Raw genomic sequence first — 21,994 nt, forward strand, 5'->3', positions numbered from 1 at the left:
ATATCCAAACTCTCACAATGAGGATCATTTGACCTAAGTGCTCACACTCACTGTGTCCACTGCACTCAAAATAAATGTTGTATTTCAACTACTGTACATGGTTAAAGTGATTAAAATGGCATTTGAAGTGGCATGTCATGGTGAGTTGAAATCCTGGCTAAAATGTACACTTTGCAGGTGGCTAACATAACTCTCTTCCATTTCTAATTTAAACTTGGGTGTAATGGATAATCCCACACAAATGGCCAGACCCCTCAAAGAAGAAAACACCTCCTTTATTCAGTAGATACGGCACTGTACAGGAAGCTGGACAATCAGCTCTGCTTTACAAACCACTTGCATTATTCACATACAAACTGGCCTCCCTAATGCCACAAATAATCGTGGAGGTAGAAGGTGGCCATTCCATGCAGATGCAGATGGAGCAAAGATAAGAAGAATACATGACTGATAGTATTTCCTGCCCCACTAACCTTTTGGCTAAGCTATGTCAAGATGGATGCTGAAGAAGCATCCATACTTAACCAGCACAATTCAAAGCAGCAATCTGCAAAGTGATTCTGCTTTCTACAGGGATATGTCAATATTGCTGGATTTCTCCATATACTAATAAGGAGTAGGCATAATGCTGATCCTAGCTGTATCTGTAGTGTTAAACCATCCTGATCCAATTTGGAGCACTAAACCACAGCCACACAAAGGTGCATGAGTTGTGCATTATAGAAAGGCACCATGACAAGGGTGGGGGTTATGGGAGCAGTAGTATCCCAGTGCCACACTGCAGGCAATTGGGTTGGAGGACGAAGTTCTTTTAGTTACTATTCTGCGCATGTGCGCATGTGCTGTAGAAGAAAAGGGAAACTAAAGCACTGGGAAACCACTGACATGATTTGATGTTCTGGTGGTAAAAATCTTTTTGCACAAAGGCACCTTACAGCAGGGTTTCCCAACCTTGGCAACTTGAAGATGTCCGGACTTCAACTCCCAGAATTCCCCAGCCAGCATTCGCTCTGGAAGTTGAAGTCCGGACATCTTCAAGTTGCCAAGGTTGGGAAACCCTGCCTTACAGGTCAATGGTAGTCGTACTCCAGACATCTGGACTACAGCTCTAATCAGCCCAGGAAACAGCACCTGCAGGGTAGCTATTGGAAGTTTTTATTTCTTGGCAGACAACACACTGCAGTTGCAGCTCAACAACATTTCCCCTATCCCATAGATACTTGATAAAACTACTGGGAAAGAAATGATGATGAGTACAGGAAAATACTGAGCCATGAACTAGAAACAAGTCTGTGGAAACTGAGGATATATTATCTGTTTTTGTTTTCCTTCAACCCACTCCCCCCCCCCCCCCGGGGTCTGGCTTTTGTAAACATGAAACATCCCTAGAAAAATCAGCTATGGGATCCTAGACAGCCTAGTCTGGGAAAAATGAAAACAGAATATATAATCTGGGATAATTTACTTCCTTAACACAAGGTAGTGGTTGTCAGCGATCATTACCTAAAAGGCTAAGGCGAAATTAAAATATGGCGTATTGTGACGATGGGCGTCCCACTCCCCCACAAAAAAATCAGAAAAAAATAGTGCTTAAAGAAAAAAAAAACCACAATAGTTTCTACTACTTAACTAGGCCCAGCTAGCCTAAAAATAATATAGAAAGGACAGAAGACCAAGGGCAAGAATGGAAAACCAGTGTTTCTGCAGACAGTTTGAAATAGGGCTTTATCAGTTGAATTGTGAGCTTAACTCTTTTTGTAAAAACATGAAAGTCATCCCTTCTTGAGTTTTTTAAGATAGCTTTTTTTGGCATACAAAATGTAGTATTTCCATGAGAGCTGCATAATTACCATCAAGGCACCCAAAGACAAAACAAAAAGAAAATCGCAAATGGGGCAGCACCAATTTGGAGACGCCAAGCAGGATATTAAGAAGTACTGTACTTAAATATGATATGCCTATCATGCCTCTGATAAGCACTGGTAATCTCCACTCCCCCCTCCCCCCCCCCTCTCTCTCTCTCTCTCTCCTCTCTCTCTCTCTCTCTCTCTCTCTCTCTCTCTCACACACACACACACACACACACACACACACACACACACACACACACACACAAAGTCTTATTCTTGATTCTGGGTCTCAGCAGGAGAACCGAGGGCTTTTAGAGCAGAATTTCTTTCAAAGCTTTTAGGCCTGGCATTATTTCATAAAGCTGACTTAGATCACTTCAGATCCTGGCTCAGGCAAACATTACCATGATAAACCTGTGATCTGATATAGGGGTAGGACATGAAATGAATATAGCCCCCAAGCGATGAGAAATCAATTATGCCCAAAGAAAGGCAAATCCTGTGATAGAAATGATGGCACTGCGAGGGGGTTCTTTTCTTCTAGTCTGGCATCAATGTGGAATGGAAAAATCAAAGATGTATTCCCTTGCTATGTGCGACCGCTTCAGTTGAGTCAGGCTCTGTCAGTGGGTGGAGGAAGCCTGGCCCTCAATTCCTGTTACAAAAATAATCTTTCACAGCCCTTCTTTTCCTGAGTCCAAATCTACATCCTGATTGCATCTTTAATCATGTTGCAGTTTAGACAATGGAGCAGCTCTTCTGGCTGCTGAACAAGATCCACAAGCAGGTCCTTTTCCCAACTGAAGAACATTTCATCAGGCAGGGTGAGCATTGCTTGTCTCTCCCATCTCGTGTGTGCTCTGTGGCATTCTGTGCAGGTCTTGGATGGTTCTCCAACACAGACAACACGTATGTAGATACAGACAATATATGTAAATACACACACACCCAGCCTATGCACAGCGAATGTGTCACCGGTATGATGCATGTCTGGATAGAGTTCTGCCCACCCCAAAGACACCACTGACACCATCACATCGGTTACCCTTGGATTCTGATGTCTAGGCCATGGATCCTTGAGCTAACCCGTATCTTCTAGGGCAGTGTAACTCATTGCTCCACCAGCCGAGACAGGCCCCAGGTCTGGAACCCCCATTGGATCTTCAGCCTTCACAGTTACACCTGAAGTGATGGGGGGAATGTTAAAGCAGAGGTAGTTATTTTGACAGGAAGGATACTGATTTAGTCAGAAACAGAACCCAGTATACACACCCTTCTAAGGTCGATGGCACACCCATTTCTGTATCTACCTCGAAATCAATTAATATATTCCATGACAAAACAGTTCTTGATAGTAACATGCAGCACTGCATTACCACTGGGTGTGTGTGTGTCTTCAATTATGTGAAATCGGCAGCTACATCCAATTGAAGCATCACTCTTTTTCATGAACATGGAATGTGTTTGGGTGCATGTCAATAAGGGATGGGTGGGTTTTGATACATGGTCATTCCTGCTATTTTGCTGTCCTTGACCTTCCTGTTAATGGGACTTAGACTTATATACAGCTTTACAGTGCTTTACAGCCTTCTCTAAGCAGTTTACAGAATCAGCATATTGCCCCCCACAATCTGGGTCCTCATGTCCCCAGTAACTACTTATTTAAGATATGGGAGATTTCTTTTTTTTGGCAGATAACACACCACACCCACTGCTAATACCAGAGAATAAAACAAGCTGCACCTTGTGTAGCTGAGGTGGCAACTCATCTTCTGAGCTCTCTTCCGGGACTGGCTCTGGGTGTCGAGCAGCTTGGCCATCTTCTGCCCAGCCCCCAAGTGGCAGCCGAGCAAAGTGTGATGGAGCCCTATTCACTGGACCAGGATCTGTAGCAGGACAGAAGGAATGGAATGGAACTCACCCATTGCTTGAAGAAAGCATTGTAACTTATTAAGAAAAGAAAATAAGACTAAAAATTACAGAAAAAAATTACCTTTCAATTACAAATGCAGTAAAGGGAAACATTTGGGGAACTTTTCAAGCTTACGATGGTATCATTGTTACTCTTGGCTAGTATTCTGTACGTGATCCTGTTCACCTATAGTTCACATTTCTTAACAAGAAACAAAAGCTAAGAAGCTGACAAGGAGTCTCAGCGCAGCCTCATCTTATGATAAGGAGTGCATCTTGATGTATTTGCCATATTATTACGTCTAAAGAAGTTTTCTATAGGATTTAGCATTTAAAATAACTCCTACCCTTAGTAATCTGGGAGTAATAAAATAACAAGACCCTAATGTATAATTGATAAACAATGGAGTTAATGCAAGTCCTACTAACTGTGGTTTGCAAATCATGGTTCATTGTATCATGTGAACAATTTTCAGTGGTGGCTTATTCAAAAGCCATTTCAGCCCTACTGGCTGAAGAATGCAGGCTGACCAATGATTTACCAGACTTTATACATACCCGAGACACCACCATAACGGCGCTGGAAGCCTGCCTGTAGAGCAGATGCCTCATCACCAACTTGGCGTGGGGAGGCAAAAGGATAGCTGGCTGAGCGAGGCATGGTGCTGCTAGGGGTGTTCCTCTGGGCCTCTGGGTCTTCCTGGGCACTCTCACCACTCTCATCACTCTCCTGCCGGTGCCACAAGTGTCGTTCAAGGTCCAACTGGGCATGCTGCTTGTGTAGCTAAGAAAATAAGTTAATAAACAATGTAGAACTGTGTTTAGTCAAGATTATTGAAAGGCCTCAAGTAAATCTAATTTCAGACCTGAAATTAGTTGCCCTGCAGTCCTACGTATATGTGTTGAGTCCCCACCTCTACATACAGAAGGATCAGTTCTATTCTGTTATCCAAAATGCAAATGTAAGTGCAGCTAGGTTCACTGTATGATGCAGTTTTGCCTGAAGTTTTCCAATATGATCCAGCTTGATTTCTTATGATGTGTTAACTATTTCTCAGATCCCAAGTTCAGTTTGATACTTCAGGATAAAACAAGCTCAATTCCCTATGCTAGCATTTTATAGAAAATTTGAGTTTATAGCAAAACTCACAATCTATGTCCACAATTATAAAAGCACCCCACCAGAAATGTGGATACAGTTTTAAAAGTTGCAGAAATGACTTGAGAAACATTATTTAAATACATGAGTAATCATCAGAGCTATGCAATGATTTGGCTGTGACTGAGAAGTTCTTTGAAAGCATGATTGAACACCCATCTGTGACTCACTAAAACAGCCACACTTGGATCTAGGACAAGATAGCTACGGCAGAAGCTCTCCTGCACCAGTTGGGAATCCTGAAACAGATGTGCCTGTTGTGACTTCCCAGATGAATCCAAAGTGCTGCACAGCTCTAATAACAATATAAATCAGGCTGAAGCTAACTTTTAAAATTAAGATTAAATATAAAATAAATCCCATAGAGTTTATGTTTTCACCATTATATCTTTTACTGTTCTGCCTCCATTTCCTTTTTGTAATGCAGAGCTAATATACAAAGATTTTTCTGGCCTCAAGCCAAGACTTCATAATCATTGGCATCTCCAGCAAACTAGATGCCAAGGTGTCAACATGCCATGTGTACTTTTTATCTTTATTATTATGCATTGTGTTGTTACATGTTATGAGCCACCAAATCTACTTATGATTGGAGCAGGATATTAATGTGCCTTACAAATTAATAAATAAAACATGAACATAACAATAGATATTCACATATTTTAGATTTATATATATTTACATATTAATATATATATATATATTTATGCTGCAATGCCTTAGGCAAACTTACAAGTGGCCACATGTATACAATGACATCTTCACACCACTGTCATTTTTTTCACTTCCTCCTCTCCCCTTCCCCACAAACAGCCCCTGCATAAGTCATTATGATCATATTACCTCATGCATATAGAGAGCATGCAGGCTCATCTCAGTAGAGGCATATTCTGAAAGAATTAGGCTCTGGAGCTGACCTTCCCAAGCACTACTTCCAGAGCTTGCTGTCCTGGCATCCACCCTGCAGCCAAAAGTGAAAGAACGAATCAAGATGTGGTGTTGGGGAAAACAGGCCACTGATGTTCAGAAAGACTGTCTCCCCTTCCAATACTCATATGCTAAATAAATCAACCTTTTATCAATCATATGTGTGTGCTTTGCAGCTCTATTCTAGCTGGGTACACAATCATGGCTTATGATTCTACATCATCCAGAATGGGACTGCAAAACACACGTTTGAAATACAAAGCAGTTTTTGTGAAGCCTTGGAGAAGTGACCAACTTTATGCAGCTTCAATCATACAAAAAAAAAATCTAGATGGTTCAGGAAGGGACAATTAAAGGCTTTAAAATGTTCAGTTTAGAGGGGGAAATGACATTGCCCTCCCCTCCTCTCTACCAGAAAAAGTATCAAGTAAAATTACTCCTCAGAATATACTCTCAAAGCATCCCAGATAAAATATTGATGAAATGGATGATGTCTAAGAATTTTTCCAGCAGATGCTTACTACATACTATTTCTTACCCCGAGCTTGTCATTATACCATGTCCCCGAAGCTGGGCACCATCAGCATGGGAACTACCATGTATTGTCTGGGTAGACTGAAGAGGGGAGAAGGAACGCAAAGCAGATGCCACCTCAGAGACAGCAGACAGATGCCTTGAAGTCTGTGCATCACGAATTGTCTGGTAACCAAGTGCCGAGGAGCCAGCAATCACGTTGGCAATCAGACTGTGTGGCTGCAGACAGAAGAGAAGAGGGATTTTAATTCTGCAGGAAGGGGATTCTCTCCCCATGTTTGTCACTAGAACTTCACCTTTCCAGTTTTAGCTCTGAACCTGCAGTGGGCAGAGCTGGAATCTCTCACTTTCCCATTCTGGAAGCTAATCCATTCACTTAAACCCAACCCTAGAAGGCACGTAGGATTTTCAGGAAGAGATTAAATCTAGATAGTTGACTCTTTACATAGAGAAAAGGAAAGCAAGAGATTCACAATGAGATTCGATGGGAAACCATTATAGAAATTCTACAAAAGGCACCTGAAATTTGTACGAGAATGTCAGTAACAGAAATAACGTGAGGACTGGGGTTGGCTATTTCTAAAGTATTTGGGACAAGGACTTTGTGATTTTCTGAGAGCCACATGAGGCCATTCAACAATGTCACTAGAAGATATATAGCAAAAATGTTTTATTTTTTTCATGCTTTTGAAAATAGGGTGAAAATCATCTGGAAACAAAAACAAATTGCTATGTTTTTATGCTTAAACTCCTAAAAAGGGGGGGGCAAAATGACAGTGTCAGAATTTGGGAATATTACTGAATTGAGGCTGAATTATTCTGGACTGCTAGAAGATGTTGCAGCTCCTAAATCGCCTGATGCTGTTTTAAGAAGTGCAAATGAAAGATGGAATACAAGAAACTCAAAGCAGGGCATGGAAGATTTCAGCCTATACAATGGTTCTCGCAACGAAGGTGGCTTCTTGTGAACTGAGTTAATGCTACTCTGGTGAAAAGAGTGCCAAAGGTGTGAGGAAAGCCCTTATGCAGAACTGGTCAAGTCTTCTTAGAATACATGGAAGTGTTTGGGAGCTGTAGTCCACTGGAGCCACTGCACAGAGCAAATGACTATGCATTGTTGGCATTGTTCCTCAGTTCTTCTCAGCCTAACCAAAAAGAACACTATTCTTGGCTTAGATTCCCAAACAGTTCCCCCATTATCAAAGCCCTATAAAGTGGCACCAATTTTCTCCTGAGATGCAGGACATCTCACAAAAGTAGCTTTGCCATTTGTTAGTTCTCATCATTTTCTATGTGGGTACCTCAGATTCAGACTGTAGTGACTGGATAGAGGTGAACAGGGCATTGTCAGGCAAGACAGCCTGCTGGGCCAATGCCAGGCTGCTATCACGGTGCACCCGCTCCTTTAGCAAGCCAATGAAAGCTGTGCTCTCCCGAGGCGGTTGCCAGTGTGGATTGGTGATGGCAAAATGCATGAGGGACAGCTCTGTCTTGCCATCCTCAGCCTGCTGATAAATGGAGGCTTCTGTCTTCCCAGCTGACATCCACTGCAAAACATAATAGAGCAGAGCTCAGAAAAAATATCAGACTTAAATGTTCCTGCATCCTTACTTACTTGATTTTTTGCAAGTAAAAAACAACAACAAAGGCTTCTCCTTTGAATCATTATTTGTTCCAATATAAGTATTCCTTTTAAGAAACTACAAACAGGGTACATCTGATTTGTAAATCACATTTCATATTGTGAAAATGAAATTATCAAGTATACTACATGGCTAAAATAGTGATTTGGCTTTTACAGTAATTTAAGGTTACAGTAGGAAAATACTATTTCGTACCTTGATAACTTAGCTGACAGTGTGAAAGCTATTACCATCACATGTGAATTGCATTTTACTATTTGATCTCCTCAGTTCTGTGCTCTATGACTTAAACCACTTTTCAGATATACTTTCATTCAATTAATATCCTACTGAAGAATGCAAAGTAAATGGCCTTTTCTGAATTCCTAATTAATTTCCAATTTTTTTCATTTATGCTGGGACTTACTGCAGGATGCCCATGCTGGCGCACATCCATTTGGGCAAAGGAGCAAGTGTCTCCCACACCCACCACCTCCACTGTAAAGTTGCGGAAGAAGTCGATGATCTCCAAAGCTTTGGGCCTCAGACAGAAAATGAGAATCAAGGGCGTCACAATGGGACTAAGCAGCTCTTCCAGAATGAACACCTTTGATGAACAAAGAAAACAAACCATTAAGAATTAGAAAACACCACAGTGAATATTACCAACATAGCTCAGGATGACAACAGGCAAGACTGCTGTTCCAAATGTTCTATACTTAGGCAAGTATATTTCTGGAGATTCCCATATAAACATCTTGTTTATAACTAATAACTTATCAGGACTACTCTTGATTGACAGTGGCCTCCCACCCTCTAACCCCATGATGGCGAAACTATGGCACGCAGAGCCTTCTCTGCAGGCATGTGAGCGATCATCCCAGCTCTGCTCCATTGCGCATGCGCACACACCTCCCACCAGCCAGCTGGTTTCCGGGTCTCTGCTGCGCATGTGCGGGGATCACGTGCTCAGGGGAGTTATATGCACGGGTCACATGTGCACATGCAAGGTGCATGTGGGAGGGTCATGTGTGCATGTGTGGGCCACGCAGGGGGGTGCATTGCATTATGGGAGCGCACACACACTTTTGGCACACGATGACAAAAAGGTTAGCCATCACTGCTCTAAACTATACTATCTTACCGCCTTGTACTGGAAGAGTTGAGCGAATTCATCTCTGGTTTCATAACGATGGGCATTTCCTTGCCAGTGATCAGGCATGTAATGAATGTGTGCCAGAATCACTCGAAGCAGCTGTTCTGGGCAGAAAACCAGGTGTTGGTCGGGAATGAAGGACCTGCAGGGACAGATAGGGTGCGCAAGTCACATAAACTGGAGCCAAGGAGCTCTGCATCCCTTGAGAAGCAGCAGCAGGCAGGAAGTAGCTTGTTGGCAAAGGGTGCATATTGCTATTGTCTACACTTCTTTTTTTTACAGTAAAGGACAGACTACAGATAAAGATTCTATAGGAACTCTTAGTTCAGATACAGCACAGGCAGCTCTAATCCATGTATTCATTGTGAAGGAAGGCAATTAATCTTACAAATTTTCATACCACATTATATTCTAGTTTGAAGACTTTCAGGCTGTATTTCTTTTCTTTCAAAAAGTTTTTATAAAGTGCAATGTTAGTTTACATGTAGGGCAATCTTGTAATAATTCCTCCAATGCCAATTGTTAATTGACACGACATTGGCTGCAGATTACATCTCTCCAGAATCCTTTTCATCCTTTGAACAACTTTATATTTTAAATCATAAAATGTCAGGTTGATTTAAATGCTGATCCATAAACAACAATGTAAAAGAGAAATCTTCAACTTCAATTATTTATACCAATAAAGGAGAACATTTGTAGCTCACGGTTGGAATAAGGGGTCCCTGGTACTCTCTGATTGCTTCCTTGTAGACATTTCATTACCCAAACTAGGTAACCTCAATGCTAATAAGGAGTGGGGTTTGCTCTCTGTTTATAGCAAGTCACTAGAATATAATCTCAGAGCAAACCCCACTTATTACTAGCAGTGATGATGTTACCCAGTTTGGGTAATGAAACATGTACAAGAAAACAACCAAGCTCAAAGAGCACCAAGGACCCCTCAATTATTTATATCCTGTTGGTTTCTTGCTATTTTATCTCTTTATTTGCTCACTCTTCCACTTTCTTTCTCCGCTTCAATTTCCTTAAGAAAACTGGTGACTTGATCACTAGTACTTTTTTCCTCTCAGCTATAAATTTACAGTGTCTGTGCACTTTATAGACAGTGAACAACTGTACCCCTGTAAGATTCGGTAAAAAACCCAATAACACGTGACAAGTAAATCTAAGATTCCTGAAAAACCAGATTTTGTCTCCTGACCTCTCAAAGCTTTATGACGCAAGCTTTAGAATGAATTCAACTTCAAAGCATCCTGCCATCATGATTAATGAATTAGGAAAGGCCTTTGGTTAACTGAACTGAAATACATGAATTGTGAAGCTTAGTTAAGTCTCAAACTTATGGTACTCTAAAACAGGGGTCTCCAACCTTCGCAACTTTACCATGGAGGACTTCAACTCCCAGAATTCTCCAGTTAGCAAGCTGCCTGGGAAATTCTGGGAGCTGCAGTCCTCCAAGCTTAAAATTGCCAAGGTTGGAGATCCCTGCTCTAAAATGTCCTAGACATAAATCAGATAGGGACCAAAAATAAGAGCACTTGCTGTTTAATTTTTTTTTTAAAAAAAAAATAATAGATTGCTTTTAATTACTACCTACATAGTAACAATTATTATCCTCCAAACATAAAGAAAGCCTCCTAAACATGAAAGCTTCAATCCAACCATTCCCACTCACCTACAGACAGTGACAGCCACTCCCAGGATGGTGACAGTTGTGAGAACATGTTCTACAGCTAGTACATCTTCATCATAAATTGTGAGGGCAATGAGGACAGCAAGGATAGAACCAGCAAAGAAGGCCACGTTCTTCGCCACAATAGTAAACAGGGGAGAAATGAAACAGTTCATGTACTTGGAAGCTGGCTTATAGCCTTTGCTGAGTCTCGAGTGCAACTCATGGTCAAGCTCATTAAAATGTCGCAGGTAGCAGCGGCCATAAAGAGACCAGCAACGGGCACCCAGGCTGCCTGGTTCTCTCTTGAGAATTTCAGTGTAACTGAAGAAAGCATAAAGAATCTGCCATATAAGTATAAGTGGACAAAGGAGAAAATTAGCAATGCCAATCCATAAGATACGGGTGCCCAGTTTGTCAGCCAGCTCCATGCGATTGCTACCACGCTTGTACTCAGCCTTCAGACTCCATTCGTTCTCAAAGAGTGAGCCAGGGCCCCAAAAGAAAATGAGTTCAAAGTTGTACTTGAGACCACGGGTATAGAAGACAGTATCTCCCAGGAGGGGAAGATGGAAGCGCACAGGCAGGAGTGACTTGTTCACTATGGCTACCATGTAGTTCTTGAAGCGCAAGATGCGGTGGTAGATGTCCAGTTCTGTCAGCTCCTTCTTATGAATGCAGATCTGGTGCTCCTTTTGGATTTGTATAATCCGTGCTTGTACCTCCTGCCAGGTATAGTAGGGCAAATTGGACTGCAAGTAAGTAGACAGAGGGTGTAAGTGATATGATAAGGGCAATGGGATAACTTTCCCTGAATTGACTGGAAGAAGGCAATAATTTTACCACTTCCTATGCTATTCCAAAAAACCCCAACATAGCCAAGCTTCAGTGAATCATCCAGTCTGAGAATTATTGACTAGATGCAGAACAAGTATTTTTAGTCTTGCATCTAGTCAATTCTTCTGCCTTCTTCCTATATCCCATAGTAAAAATAACACTTATTCTTTATAGAGATCTGCTCCTAAAATGCCAACCACTTCAGAATCATGTAATTCCAAAACCTCTTGTATATCTCATGGAACTTCAGTCCACTTTCTTTTGAACTGTCAGATTTAACTATGTGAAAAAAAACAGTGCAGATTCCCTCCCACAAGTATGTAAAACAAAGGCATCTACAGTAATTTTAAACTTGAAAGGATGACATCATGCACAGCAGCAAAGAAAAAAATTATACGGAGAGCTTTTCTGCATTAATTCATTTGCTTGCTTGTTCCTCTAATTCTGACATTACACAATTAAGCTGAACATTCCCTGGGGAAAGAGAAGCAAATGCTTAATAAAGAGACTCAGCTTCTAAGAGAGCTGGCCAAGGGTCTAGAAATAGATACTGGCAAACCCAGAAAGGCAGCTGCAGTGTATAACAGCCCTGCCACTCAACTAAGTAAATCAGAAGAGCAAGTTGGATCAATGGGCAGAACTAAGCTTCCACCGGATTGTCACCAGACTGGAAAAATCAGCAACACTGCACACAACTGCAAGGAAAGGTCAGTAAGGAACAACACATAGCAAGTAAGGCATTTGGGGAGAGGAAGGGTTTTAAAACATGGAGCAAGTTCTTATCCCCTCTTTATTGCTTTGGCAAGAATCATATATCTACTAACTGATTATAACATATTTACAACAATATTGGCTGATAAACTAAAAAAAAGATTTTTACATGAAGATCAATTGCACCCAAAAGACAATTAAAAGATAATGTGAAAATTGTATTAGATGTAGTAAAGCAGAGGTCCTGAACCTTTCCGGCTCGGTGGACCAGCAGCAGCGGGAAGTGGCGGGGGGGGAGGGGTGGTAGTTTCGTGCATGTGTTCTGCTTGCACAAATGAAGCTTTGCGCACTCTTGTCCGCTGCTTACACGGGGCGGTTTCCAACAGGCTGCAGCCTGGCACATGGCTGCAGACCTGGGGGTGGGGGACCCCTGTAATAGAGTATTTGCAACAGCATAATGAGAAGGAAGTGGCATTGATTTTTCTTGAAGAGGAGCAAACTTTTGATAACTTGGTCTTTTGTGTTCAAAATTTTAGAAGATCTGGACTTTGGGGAGAATTTTATCCAAGGGATAAACTAGTTACATCTCAAAAGACACCTATTATTGTTAATGGTGATCTAACTAAATCATCTGAAATACCGAAGGGGCAAGCCATGGATGTCCTTTGTCATCTTTTTATTTTAGTTTCAGAAGTGTTAATTGAAGATATTAGGATGAGAACATAACAGGGTTGAAAACCAAAAAAAGAGACTTATACACTGAAGGCTTTTGACTTGGTTTTGCAAGAACCTCAGAATAGTACTGAGCACTTCATGAAATGAGGAAACTGAGAGACTTTGGGGCATTAGATGGATATAAGTAAATCCAAAAGTTTTGTCTTTAAAATAAAAAAAATATTAGCACACAAGACCAAGAGATTCTGATGAAAAATATGGCGTCTAAAATTGAGAAGGTTAAATATCTGGGAGGTTACATTGACCAATGTGAATTGTATGCAGTTTCGAATAACTATGTTAAGGTATGGAATGATATTTTTAAAAAAACGTACTGAGGTAGGACAAACAACAATTGTCAGTGTTGGGTAGAATTTGACTGTTTAAGATGAATATTTCACTTAGAATGTTATTTCTATTTCAGACAATATTGGTATTGATGACTGATGTACCACTTAACAATGGCAAAAAAAAAATAAATCAAATCTTTTGGATTGGATTATTAGAATTGTTTATGATTATAGAAGTATTGTGCATTATAGTTAATCTTATAATAAAAGATTGTTGTATTTATACTTGTAAAAAAAAAGAATATATCTACTACCTTGCTGGTAAGTAGAGTAGGATTGTTAACCCAGCATTTTTCCCCCACTGATTAGCAAGATGACCCTGGGATGCCTGCAGAAAGACACTGCACTCTCTGGTAATCATAAGGCCTCTAAACAAAAAAGTCTCATTAAGGCACCTTTTCACTTGTGAATGAACTGTTAGTGAAGTGAATCTCAATAGCTTACCATGGGAATCTTGAGCGCATTCACATAAAAAGAATGTATTTCCCAGTAGCAGCAAATGTTGTAAATGAATTTAATCAGCCGGTGAATCCAAAAGACCCCTGCAATCACTAGGATGGAGAGAAGAAATCCATTGGCCTGGATTCTAGGAGTCAGAGAGGGAAAGAGAGATATGGAGTCAAGCCAGATGTGAAAGAATAGCTCCTGCCTTTATGCTTTAGAAATATGAATAAACTCTTTCTTCTTCCATTACCAGAATTCAGGCAACTCTAACAAATTCTGGAGAATGTGTAATGTTAAGATATCAATTACCAAAACAACTGGGCTGGCAAGACTAATGGGAAAAATATCAAGGACATCATCACATAAACAAAACAAAGCTCTATTAATCATATGACATTACCTACTCACTCCCAGTCAAACCGGTCCTTGATGATTCAAAACATAAATCAAAATATAAATAAAGCTATAATTTATAATTATAAAATATTTTTAAAAATGAATGTACATCCAGATAAACAATACTGCATACATTCAAGTTTAAAAAGATGAACGTGGTCTTTTCAAAGTGGATTTTCTCCCCCTCTGCAGGTGGCTAGTCCATTTACTTGGAACAGAAGACCAAAGATGAGCTAGCTAACTTTATTACAACTGTTGCAAGTAAATAATACATTACAGATTATCATAGATCAAATTAGCCAGTATACATGTAATATTCCATTTCCCAAGTCAAACTGAAAACATTTCTAACCAGAAGCTAAATTTTTCAGCATACATTACTGATGGAGTGTTACCTATTATGAAGCTCAGGAACTTGTTTATCTAGGAGATCTTGTGTTAAGTCTCACAAAGATGAACAAAGGATGTGGCTGTATTTAGTCACTGCTATTTTTACCTGGCACTGCACTCATTGGGAGGCAGGAAAGCATCTGGCAGAGTCACCTTGACTGGGTCACTGGAATGCTGACTGTGATTCACCAGTTTGTTGGCAAAGAGAATATCATAGTCAACACAGCTGACAAGGAATGTAGTAAAGGCCACAACAAAGATGAACTGCCTGTAAGAACAAAGAGAAAAAATTGGGTGCATTTTACTCCCTTCCCCTTTAAAGGACCTGAGCTGACAGAAAGTATCAGGTTTCCAGTGATCAATTTTCAAACTGAGTCAGAACATCAAGATAGGATTTCTTTCAACTGAAATAATTGAAATTGAGCATTGAGAAGCATCACCAACCTAGGTGAGAGATTATTTATTACATTTTTCACTTTCCGTCTGACAAGAAGGCTTAACATAGGAACATAAAAATGAATTCTACACATCCTGGGAACAAAAAATTATACTCACATTAACTCAAAGATCTCACTGATAAGCATGCATGTGAAGCCATTCTTCTGGTGCAGGTTATAGACGTGAAGATTATAGTCAAGGAGAATTGCCAAACTTTTTAGAATCTACCCCCGTTTCAATTGTGACTTACAAATAGCATTTTCTCTTTCATTTTAAACTGCCTTGCTATAATACTAAGTAGTTAACACTTGAGGTAAGGAGTCAGTAACTTTCTTCATAAAGAATTTCCTTTGGAAGTGCAAGTAGTTCTCTCTTAGGAAGTTATGGCAGACACCCATCCATCCTTTCCCAAAGTTACTTATGATCTGTTTTCAAAGTTATGACTGCTATATATTACCACGGTAATGTGATTGCATTTTGGCCACTTGGTAGTGACCCTCAATCACATGGCATTGAAAATTATTTTGCTAGTTTCAGGCATTGATTGCTGGTTTCTAGTAAAATATAGTTCATTTAATAATCGCAGTGACTTTTTATGACTACTCTATAAAAAGGTTGCAAAATCAAGTCAGGTCACCTGGTGACCCACTTAACAACTACAAAGACAGACAATCAAAATTCCAGGATCAATTGTGGTTATTAAATGAAGACTATCTGTATGTACAGTTAACATTCTTGTATCTTTGTTATCTTATCTGTGAGGAATATATCAAGGATGCAAGGATCATTTCTAAATGAAATATACAGAATACATATGTATATATGTATTTATATGTTAAGTGTAATTGAAACTGAAACACACTCAAGTTTTATTCACTTATTTACAATAGTACCCTGTTGAACACAACTAATCTATTAATTATTTCCTAATTTATGTCACTATGGTTTATTATTGTGATACTTTCTTAATCGTGAAGTTAAAAGGCTTCTTGTAAAGTGATTTCCAATTTGGTGTAATTGGAATTTGACTTGGGTTTCAATCATTTTGTCCCTGCAAACAGGTAAGGATATTCGAGAGAAAAAAAGATCCAGATTTTCAATGTGATGCCAGGGAGCTACAAGACAGAGACAAAATTTCAAAAATATTCATTCCAACATTCACCATAGAAGATTTTACAGGAGAAGGAGAAAGTCTGCCAAAAGAGAACCTCATTGCACAAAGAGCTGCAAATACTAGTTTCACTTTAAACAATCTTATCCAAAGGGATTGAGGCATTTGTGTTCCCATTTGTTTTGGATTCTGAGATGAAACATTCCATTTCGAGGAGAAACGGACTGTAAGAATTGCATCTGAAATATCTAAAACCAATTATGGAAACATCCCTCCACTAAATTTAATGAAAATTAGGATCACATTATATAAGAAATGCAGCTCCTCCACCAACATGGGGCACAATCTCCAATTTTCTTTTTCAACATGTATACCACTAGAGCAAGGGTGTCAAACTCAATCACGTCATGTGACGTATCAAGACTTATCACAACTTTTCTTGCTTCTGCAAAACAGCCAAAGTGGGCGAGGCCTGTGTGTGACATATCCAGCCTGCGGGCAGCCAGTTTGACAGGCCTGCACTAGAGTTTTTGACACTGAAGTTAGCAGTCCATCTATACTTACATTTGCTGCCCTCAGGGACATGGACCATCAGATTTTCTTCTCCAGGGGGAGAGTCATTATATGAGGCCTCCAATCGCTGATACTCAGTATCAAAATGAGCCATGTTGTCATCTAAATTCTTATAAACTCTGACATAAAGGGCAGTGAAGGACAGAGAGAGGAGGGATCAGCAATTTGATGTAATTATGAGCCATCAGTCAAATAGGCAGTTCATCACTTCTTCTTTTAAGTTATACTTATGTATAGAATACCAAACAGAATAAAAGAAGAGGAAACTATTAAGAAACTATAGCAACAAGTAGAAAATTATGGATGTTACTAGTTTTTCTTTATGCCCCCTCTTTTTCCTGAAGTCTGAGTGGCTCACCTCTCTGATCACTACTTGAGGAGAAAACAACAAGAAAAAAGACTCCATTTCATTAAAAATTCTGTTCATTGTCCAGCCCTTCAACTTTCATTGCCTCCATGTTTATGAGCTGCAGTCTGTTACAAGATACATTCCTAAAACAAAATAACATATTACATAAGCATAGATTTGACACAAATAGTTATGCTGTATCAAGCTCTCCCTAAATGCAAATGAAACTACATTTTCATAATGTATGCTAATCCCATTGGCCTTCATAAGATTGTTTTTCTAGTTTTATTTTCAGTTTCTTATTACAGCATTAAAATTCACATACGTGAAAAATACATGCTATTTAAAAGTAAATCTTGAGTAATGCAACAAACGTATGGCATAAAATGCTATCAAGCAACCCTTTCATTTAAAAACAAAGCAAAATATTACATAAGAAGTAGGAAAACACAACAGACAAATGACTGTCTCAAAAAACTAATTCTGCCACAAATGCTAAATTCTGGACTGTGAAGTCAACTCAAATTCACCGAGTGCACCAAGGAGAGGATTAATCTATAGTTAGCACTGCTAGTAAGCTACATGCTATTAAAATTGATCTGTTCAACATGCACAAATTAATATAGAATTGAAGCTTCATGCTAGATCAGATGAAAGCTTATTGATCCTAGCCTTGTGGGTTCAATAGACACAATATTCAGATAGACCTTCTAGGGAGACCTAGGGAAAAACTAGGATTCAGACCATAAGGTTTCTGATATTAGAAAGCCAAGATTATTTGTGGCCATTAGTAGACTTCTTCATGAAATTTTAATGCTGTCTGCTTTGGACAATCACTACATTCCAGGGCAAAGAATCTTAACAGCTTCATAGTTTGCCATATCATGCATAATTTTATACATTAAATGACATAATTTCTTACATATCCATCCTTTCTTTGGGACAGTCAGTATTACTGTTGCTTTCTTGCAATGTCCTTTGAGAACCCATATACTGGATTTCAAGTATCAGCACAACAATTTATATTAATTCATTATTCTACAGTACTGTATTAGCAACTTTAAATCAAGCATGGGATTTTTCTTTTTCACAACTGCCACAAATTGAGTCAACGTTCTTTACCGAGCTACACACCACAAATTCCATGAAGAACCCATTGGTGTATATGTATTTCTTCCTTTGATTTTTTTTTGCTCCACTTTATATCATTTTAGTATTACCTTTTATACTAAATTATATGTTCCATTTTAATTCCTATACATTCTTTAAAAGATATACTTTTAAAGAGCTTCACACTTCACTTTTCTTTCCATCACTCTTAACTGTCTAGGTTTTCATAGACAGTGAGAGATCACTATGGATTTTGTGATAGATTGCAAAAAAAAAAAATCTTTAAAAAATCACACACAGAGCAATCCTAGCACTTCTAATAAAGGGAATTTTTACATGCGGTGACTCAGTTGCTAGCATGTAGCTTTGTTGTTGCTGTAAACATAGTAAAACATGGTTTGTGTAGGTTAAAACTGAATGGTACAGTTTTTGAATTTTTATGGTTCTAATGCAGGGGTTCCCTGAGATCTGGAAATCATTTCTGTTTCTCCTGAATAAAAAGGGTAAGAAAGGTTGGTCTATATAATATGGAATGTATTATTTAGTTTAATCCTATTACCATAAAAAATATATTCTTTTACTCCATCATTGTTAAGTTTAAGTTTTTCGTAAGAGATCCTGTTAATAGTACTGGCAAAAAATTATGTAATGTCTTCCAAATCAACTCATATGCATATATATATATATATATACACATACATACATACATACATATACATACACATACATACATACATACACGCATACGCACACGCACACACACACACACATATATATATGTTTTTTATTTAATTTTATTATTTATTTATCAGCACAAATAAAAAACACAAATATAACAAAGGGAACAGTAAAAATATTGGGTTTCTGTTGTGATGGACTCTTGTGATGAGCCAATTGACAGAGAATGGAAGCAGTTAGCTTCCTCCCATAATTGGGGCATACCAGGGGTTGTGACTTTATATATATATATATATATATATACACACATATACATATACATATACACACACACATATAACACATAACACACACATATTAATGTTAATTAAAGAACATGTTATTTAAACTGACATGTTTTCTAAACAGAATATAATTCTGAGCTCTCATAATTTCCAAGTATCCTTAACCTTTTAAAACTTTTTTCAGTTTACTAATTGTTCTTATTTATTTTTTTACTTATTTCATTTTTAAAAAAGATTATTCTACTAAAATCAAACTTCCTTGGCTGTTATATGTCTGTGTGTGTGTGTCACTGAATCTAACAGAATTATTACTATTTCCAGTCAGTTTAACAATATTTATATTTTGCATCATATTCATTTAGAAAACTTAACAACAACAGAACACAAGCCTGCTCCAGTCTTGTGATATTATCTCACAGATTTTAAACAAAATTACTGCAGTTCCAAATGTATTTCAATTGCAAAAAGCAAGAATGCATACCTGGAACTATCTATGTCACCTGTTATATATGTATGCATTCACACGTCTTTTTTGGGTAAGACCACAATCTATCTAGTCAAAAATTCTTGATTTGATTTTGATTTGATTTGATTTGATTTGATTAATATTTGTAGGCCGCCCTTTTCCCTGAGGGGACTCAGGGCGGCTCACATAAAATCGGGAAGGGGAATACAGACATTAAGATAAGACATATAATAAAATAGTAGACAACATACATTCATCATTCGGGAGGGGCAACTATCCTTGTCCCCAGGCCTGACGGGCGAGCCAGTTCTTCAAGGCTGTGCGGAAGGCCTGGACGGTGGAGAGGGTGCGAATCTCTACGGGGAGCTCGTTCTTGTAGTTGCCAGCCGACACTGGCTGGCCGATGGAATACGGAGGAGGCCCAATCTGTGTGATCTAATTGGTCGCAGGGATGTAATTGGCAGAAGGCGGTCTCTCAAGTATCCAGATCCACTGCCATGTAGGGCTTTATGGGTGACTAATAGCACCTTGAAGCGCATCCGGAGATCGACAGGTAGCCAGCGCAGCTCGCGGAGGATAGGTGTTATGCGGGTGAACCGAGGTGCACCCACAATCACTCGCGCGGCTGCATTCTGTACTAGCTGAAGTCGCCGGATGCTCTTCAAGGGCAGCCCCATGTAGAGCACGTTGCAGTATTCCAGCCTAGAGGTCACAAGGGCCCGGGTGACTGTTGTGAGAGCCTCCCGATTCAGGTAGGGTCGCAACTGGCGCACCAGGCGAACCTGGGCGAATGCCCCCCTGGTCACAGCCATTAAAGAATTGTACAAGATTCTCTGTACAAGATACTTTACAAGAATTGTACCAAAGGGCCCTGTTAGGTGGCTAACTGAAAATCAACTAGTGTTCCCTTACCAATATTCTGATGCTGTTGGGTTAAAAGGTCCCAGGAATACGATAGCATGGCAGATGATGCTCTTGCCTTCTGAGCACATGCTTGCATTGTTGCCACTTCTGCACATAAAAACAATCCCACCAAACTTTAGATGCTTCTCTTGGTGTGTAGGATAAAATCTGTCTTTCCTTGTCCTGCACAAAGGCAACCCAACCCACCCACAAGAATCAGCAGCTACCCTGCTGCCTACCATTATTCTGACAAACCGCCTCCATCGTAGCATGACAAAATTAAGGAATTAAGGAGAAACTTCCTAACAGCGAGGACAATTAACCAGTGGAACAGCTTGCCTTCAGATGTTGTGGGTGCCGCTTCATCACCGGATATTTTTTTAAATAAGAGATTGGACAGTCAGTTATCTGAAATGGTATAGGATCTTCCACTTGAGCAGGGGCTTGGACTAGAAGGCCTCAAAGGTCCCCTTCCAGCTCATTCATTCTATTCTAAAATAAACCCCTTCCCAATGCATAAGATCAAAAACGGTACAAAAACTAACCTGTTCCATCTTGCCCTAATGCTGAAGAAACATTCTGTTTGCTTTGTGGCTGGCAAGACCAAGCGGCATGGTGGGGGTCTCTAAGCCTTGAATTTCTACAGCGTTTTTCTCATCTGGTGGGCTGACGCCTGGAGGAACACACACACACATAACCCAAAACACATTTACAGTGGGGCTTCCAACAGGGGAATGGGGGGGACCCCTTATGTAAGTATTAGGAGAGCCGCCTTCTTTTCAGCAATTGCACCAGACCCGCAGAGCGCAGAAGCCGGCAGAGGCCAGTCCATCCGGGACGGGGGGGGGGGGGAACACAGGTGAGCAAAGATGGGTAACCAACCCGCGGAGGACCTGGCCATTGGGGCTCGCTTGCTAGATGGGGCTGGGGTCGGGGGTCGGAAGCCTCCGCTGCCGAGGGACACCCACCCTCTCCCCTCTTTCCCTTTATAGACCGGGCGCGCCTGAGCGCCGGACTATATTCAGGCAGTCCCGAGATGTTTTGTTTTGGCTGCGGGAGCTCCGGTAGGGAGGAGCCTTCCTCCGAGGTTGTTTACCCAGGAGAAGGGAAGCCCGGGTTGGAGAAAGACTCGGGGCGCCTTCTTCCTTCTCCTCCTCCTCCTCGCCGGCTTCTCCCCGGAGCTAAGGAGGCTCTCACCCTCTGCGGTCGCCCCTGGTAACCTGCCAGGGGCGCCGCCGCCACCGCGACTTGGGGGAATTGTCACTCACTCTTTCTCCTCCGCCGCCTTTCCCTCCGTCTGGCGTCTTCCGCTACCAATCAGAGGTCACGGCGGGCCGAAGAGGTAGAATTAGGGCGGACCAATGAGAAAGCCTCTGGGGAGGAGGAAGTGAGAAGGCGAGGATTGT

At 40.3% G+C, this 21,994-nt stretch overlaps 1 protein-coding gene across 5 annotated transcripts; it reads right to left on the minus strand.

Moving 5' to 3' along the window:
* Positions 1–256: 256 nt before the first annotated feature.
* ATG9A (autophagy related 9A) lies at positions 257–21,930 on the minus strand. 5 transcript variants are annotated; one of them, XM_032217707.1, is made up of 19 exons: positions 21,857–21,930; positions 21,134–21,261; positions 20,598–20,696; positions 17,157–17,290; positions 16,790–17,024; positions 16,186–16,229; positions 15,232–15,296; positions 14,783–14,944; positions 13,891–14,032; positions 10,838–11,586; positions 9,148–9,301; positions 8,431–8,610; positions 7,683–7,928; positions 6,386–6,600; positions 5,764–5,881; positions 4,320–4,545; positions 3,594–3,736; positions 2,077–3,032; positions 257–2,029 (listed from the first exon to the last, which is right to left on the minus strand). In XM_032217707.1, the coding sequence occupies exons 5-18, from the start codon at positions 16,890–16,892 to the stop codon at positions 3,027–3,029; spliced, it is 2,553 nt and encodes an 850-aa protein (XP_032073598.1). In that variant the 5' UTR covers positions 16,893–17,024; positions 17,157–17,290; positions 20,598–20,696; positions 21,134–21,261; positions 21,857–21,930; the 3' UTR covers positions 257–2,029; positions 2,077–3,026. The 5 variants fall into 5 exon arrangements, with proteins under 5 accessions (XP_032073598.1, XP_032073575.1, XP_032073591.1 ...); XM_032217684.1 differs by having other exon boundaries at positions 16,790–16,917; positions 21,857–21,929; XM_032217700.1 differs by having other exon boundaries at positions 16,790–16,917; positions 21,786–21,872.
* Between the last annotated feature and the right edge of the window lie 64 nt (positions 21,931–21,994).

Source organism: Thamnophis elegans, chromosome 1 (genome assembly GCF_009769535.1).
Source record: "Thamnophis elegans isolate rThaEle1 chromosome 1, rThaEle1.pri, whole genome shotgun sequence".
NCBI lineage: Eukaryota > Metazoa > Chordata > Lepidosauria > Squamata > Colubridae > Thamnophis > Thamnophis elegans.

Bases quoted from the DNA above. Each gene is read 5' to 3' on its own strand.
- ATG9A (XM_032217707.1), bottom strand. From the start codon at position 16,892: ATGGCTCATTTTGATACTGAGTATCAGCGATTGGAGGCCTCATATAAT. The intron at 14,033-14,782 runs GTAAAAATAGCA...TCTGACTCCTAG, and splicing joins CCCAATGAGTGCAGTGCCAG to AATCCAGGCCAATGGATTTC. The intron at 5,882-6,385 runs GTAAGAAATAGT...TTTTGGCTGCAG, and splicing joins GGTATAATGACAAGCTCGGG to GGTGGATGCCAGGACAGCAA.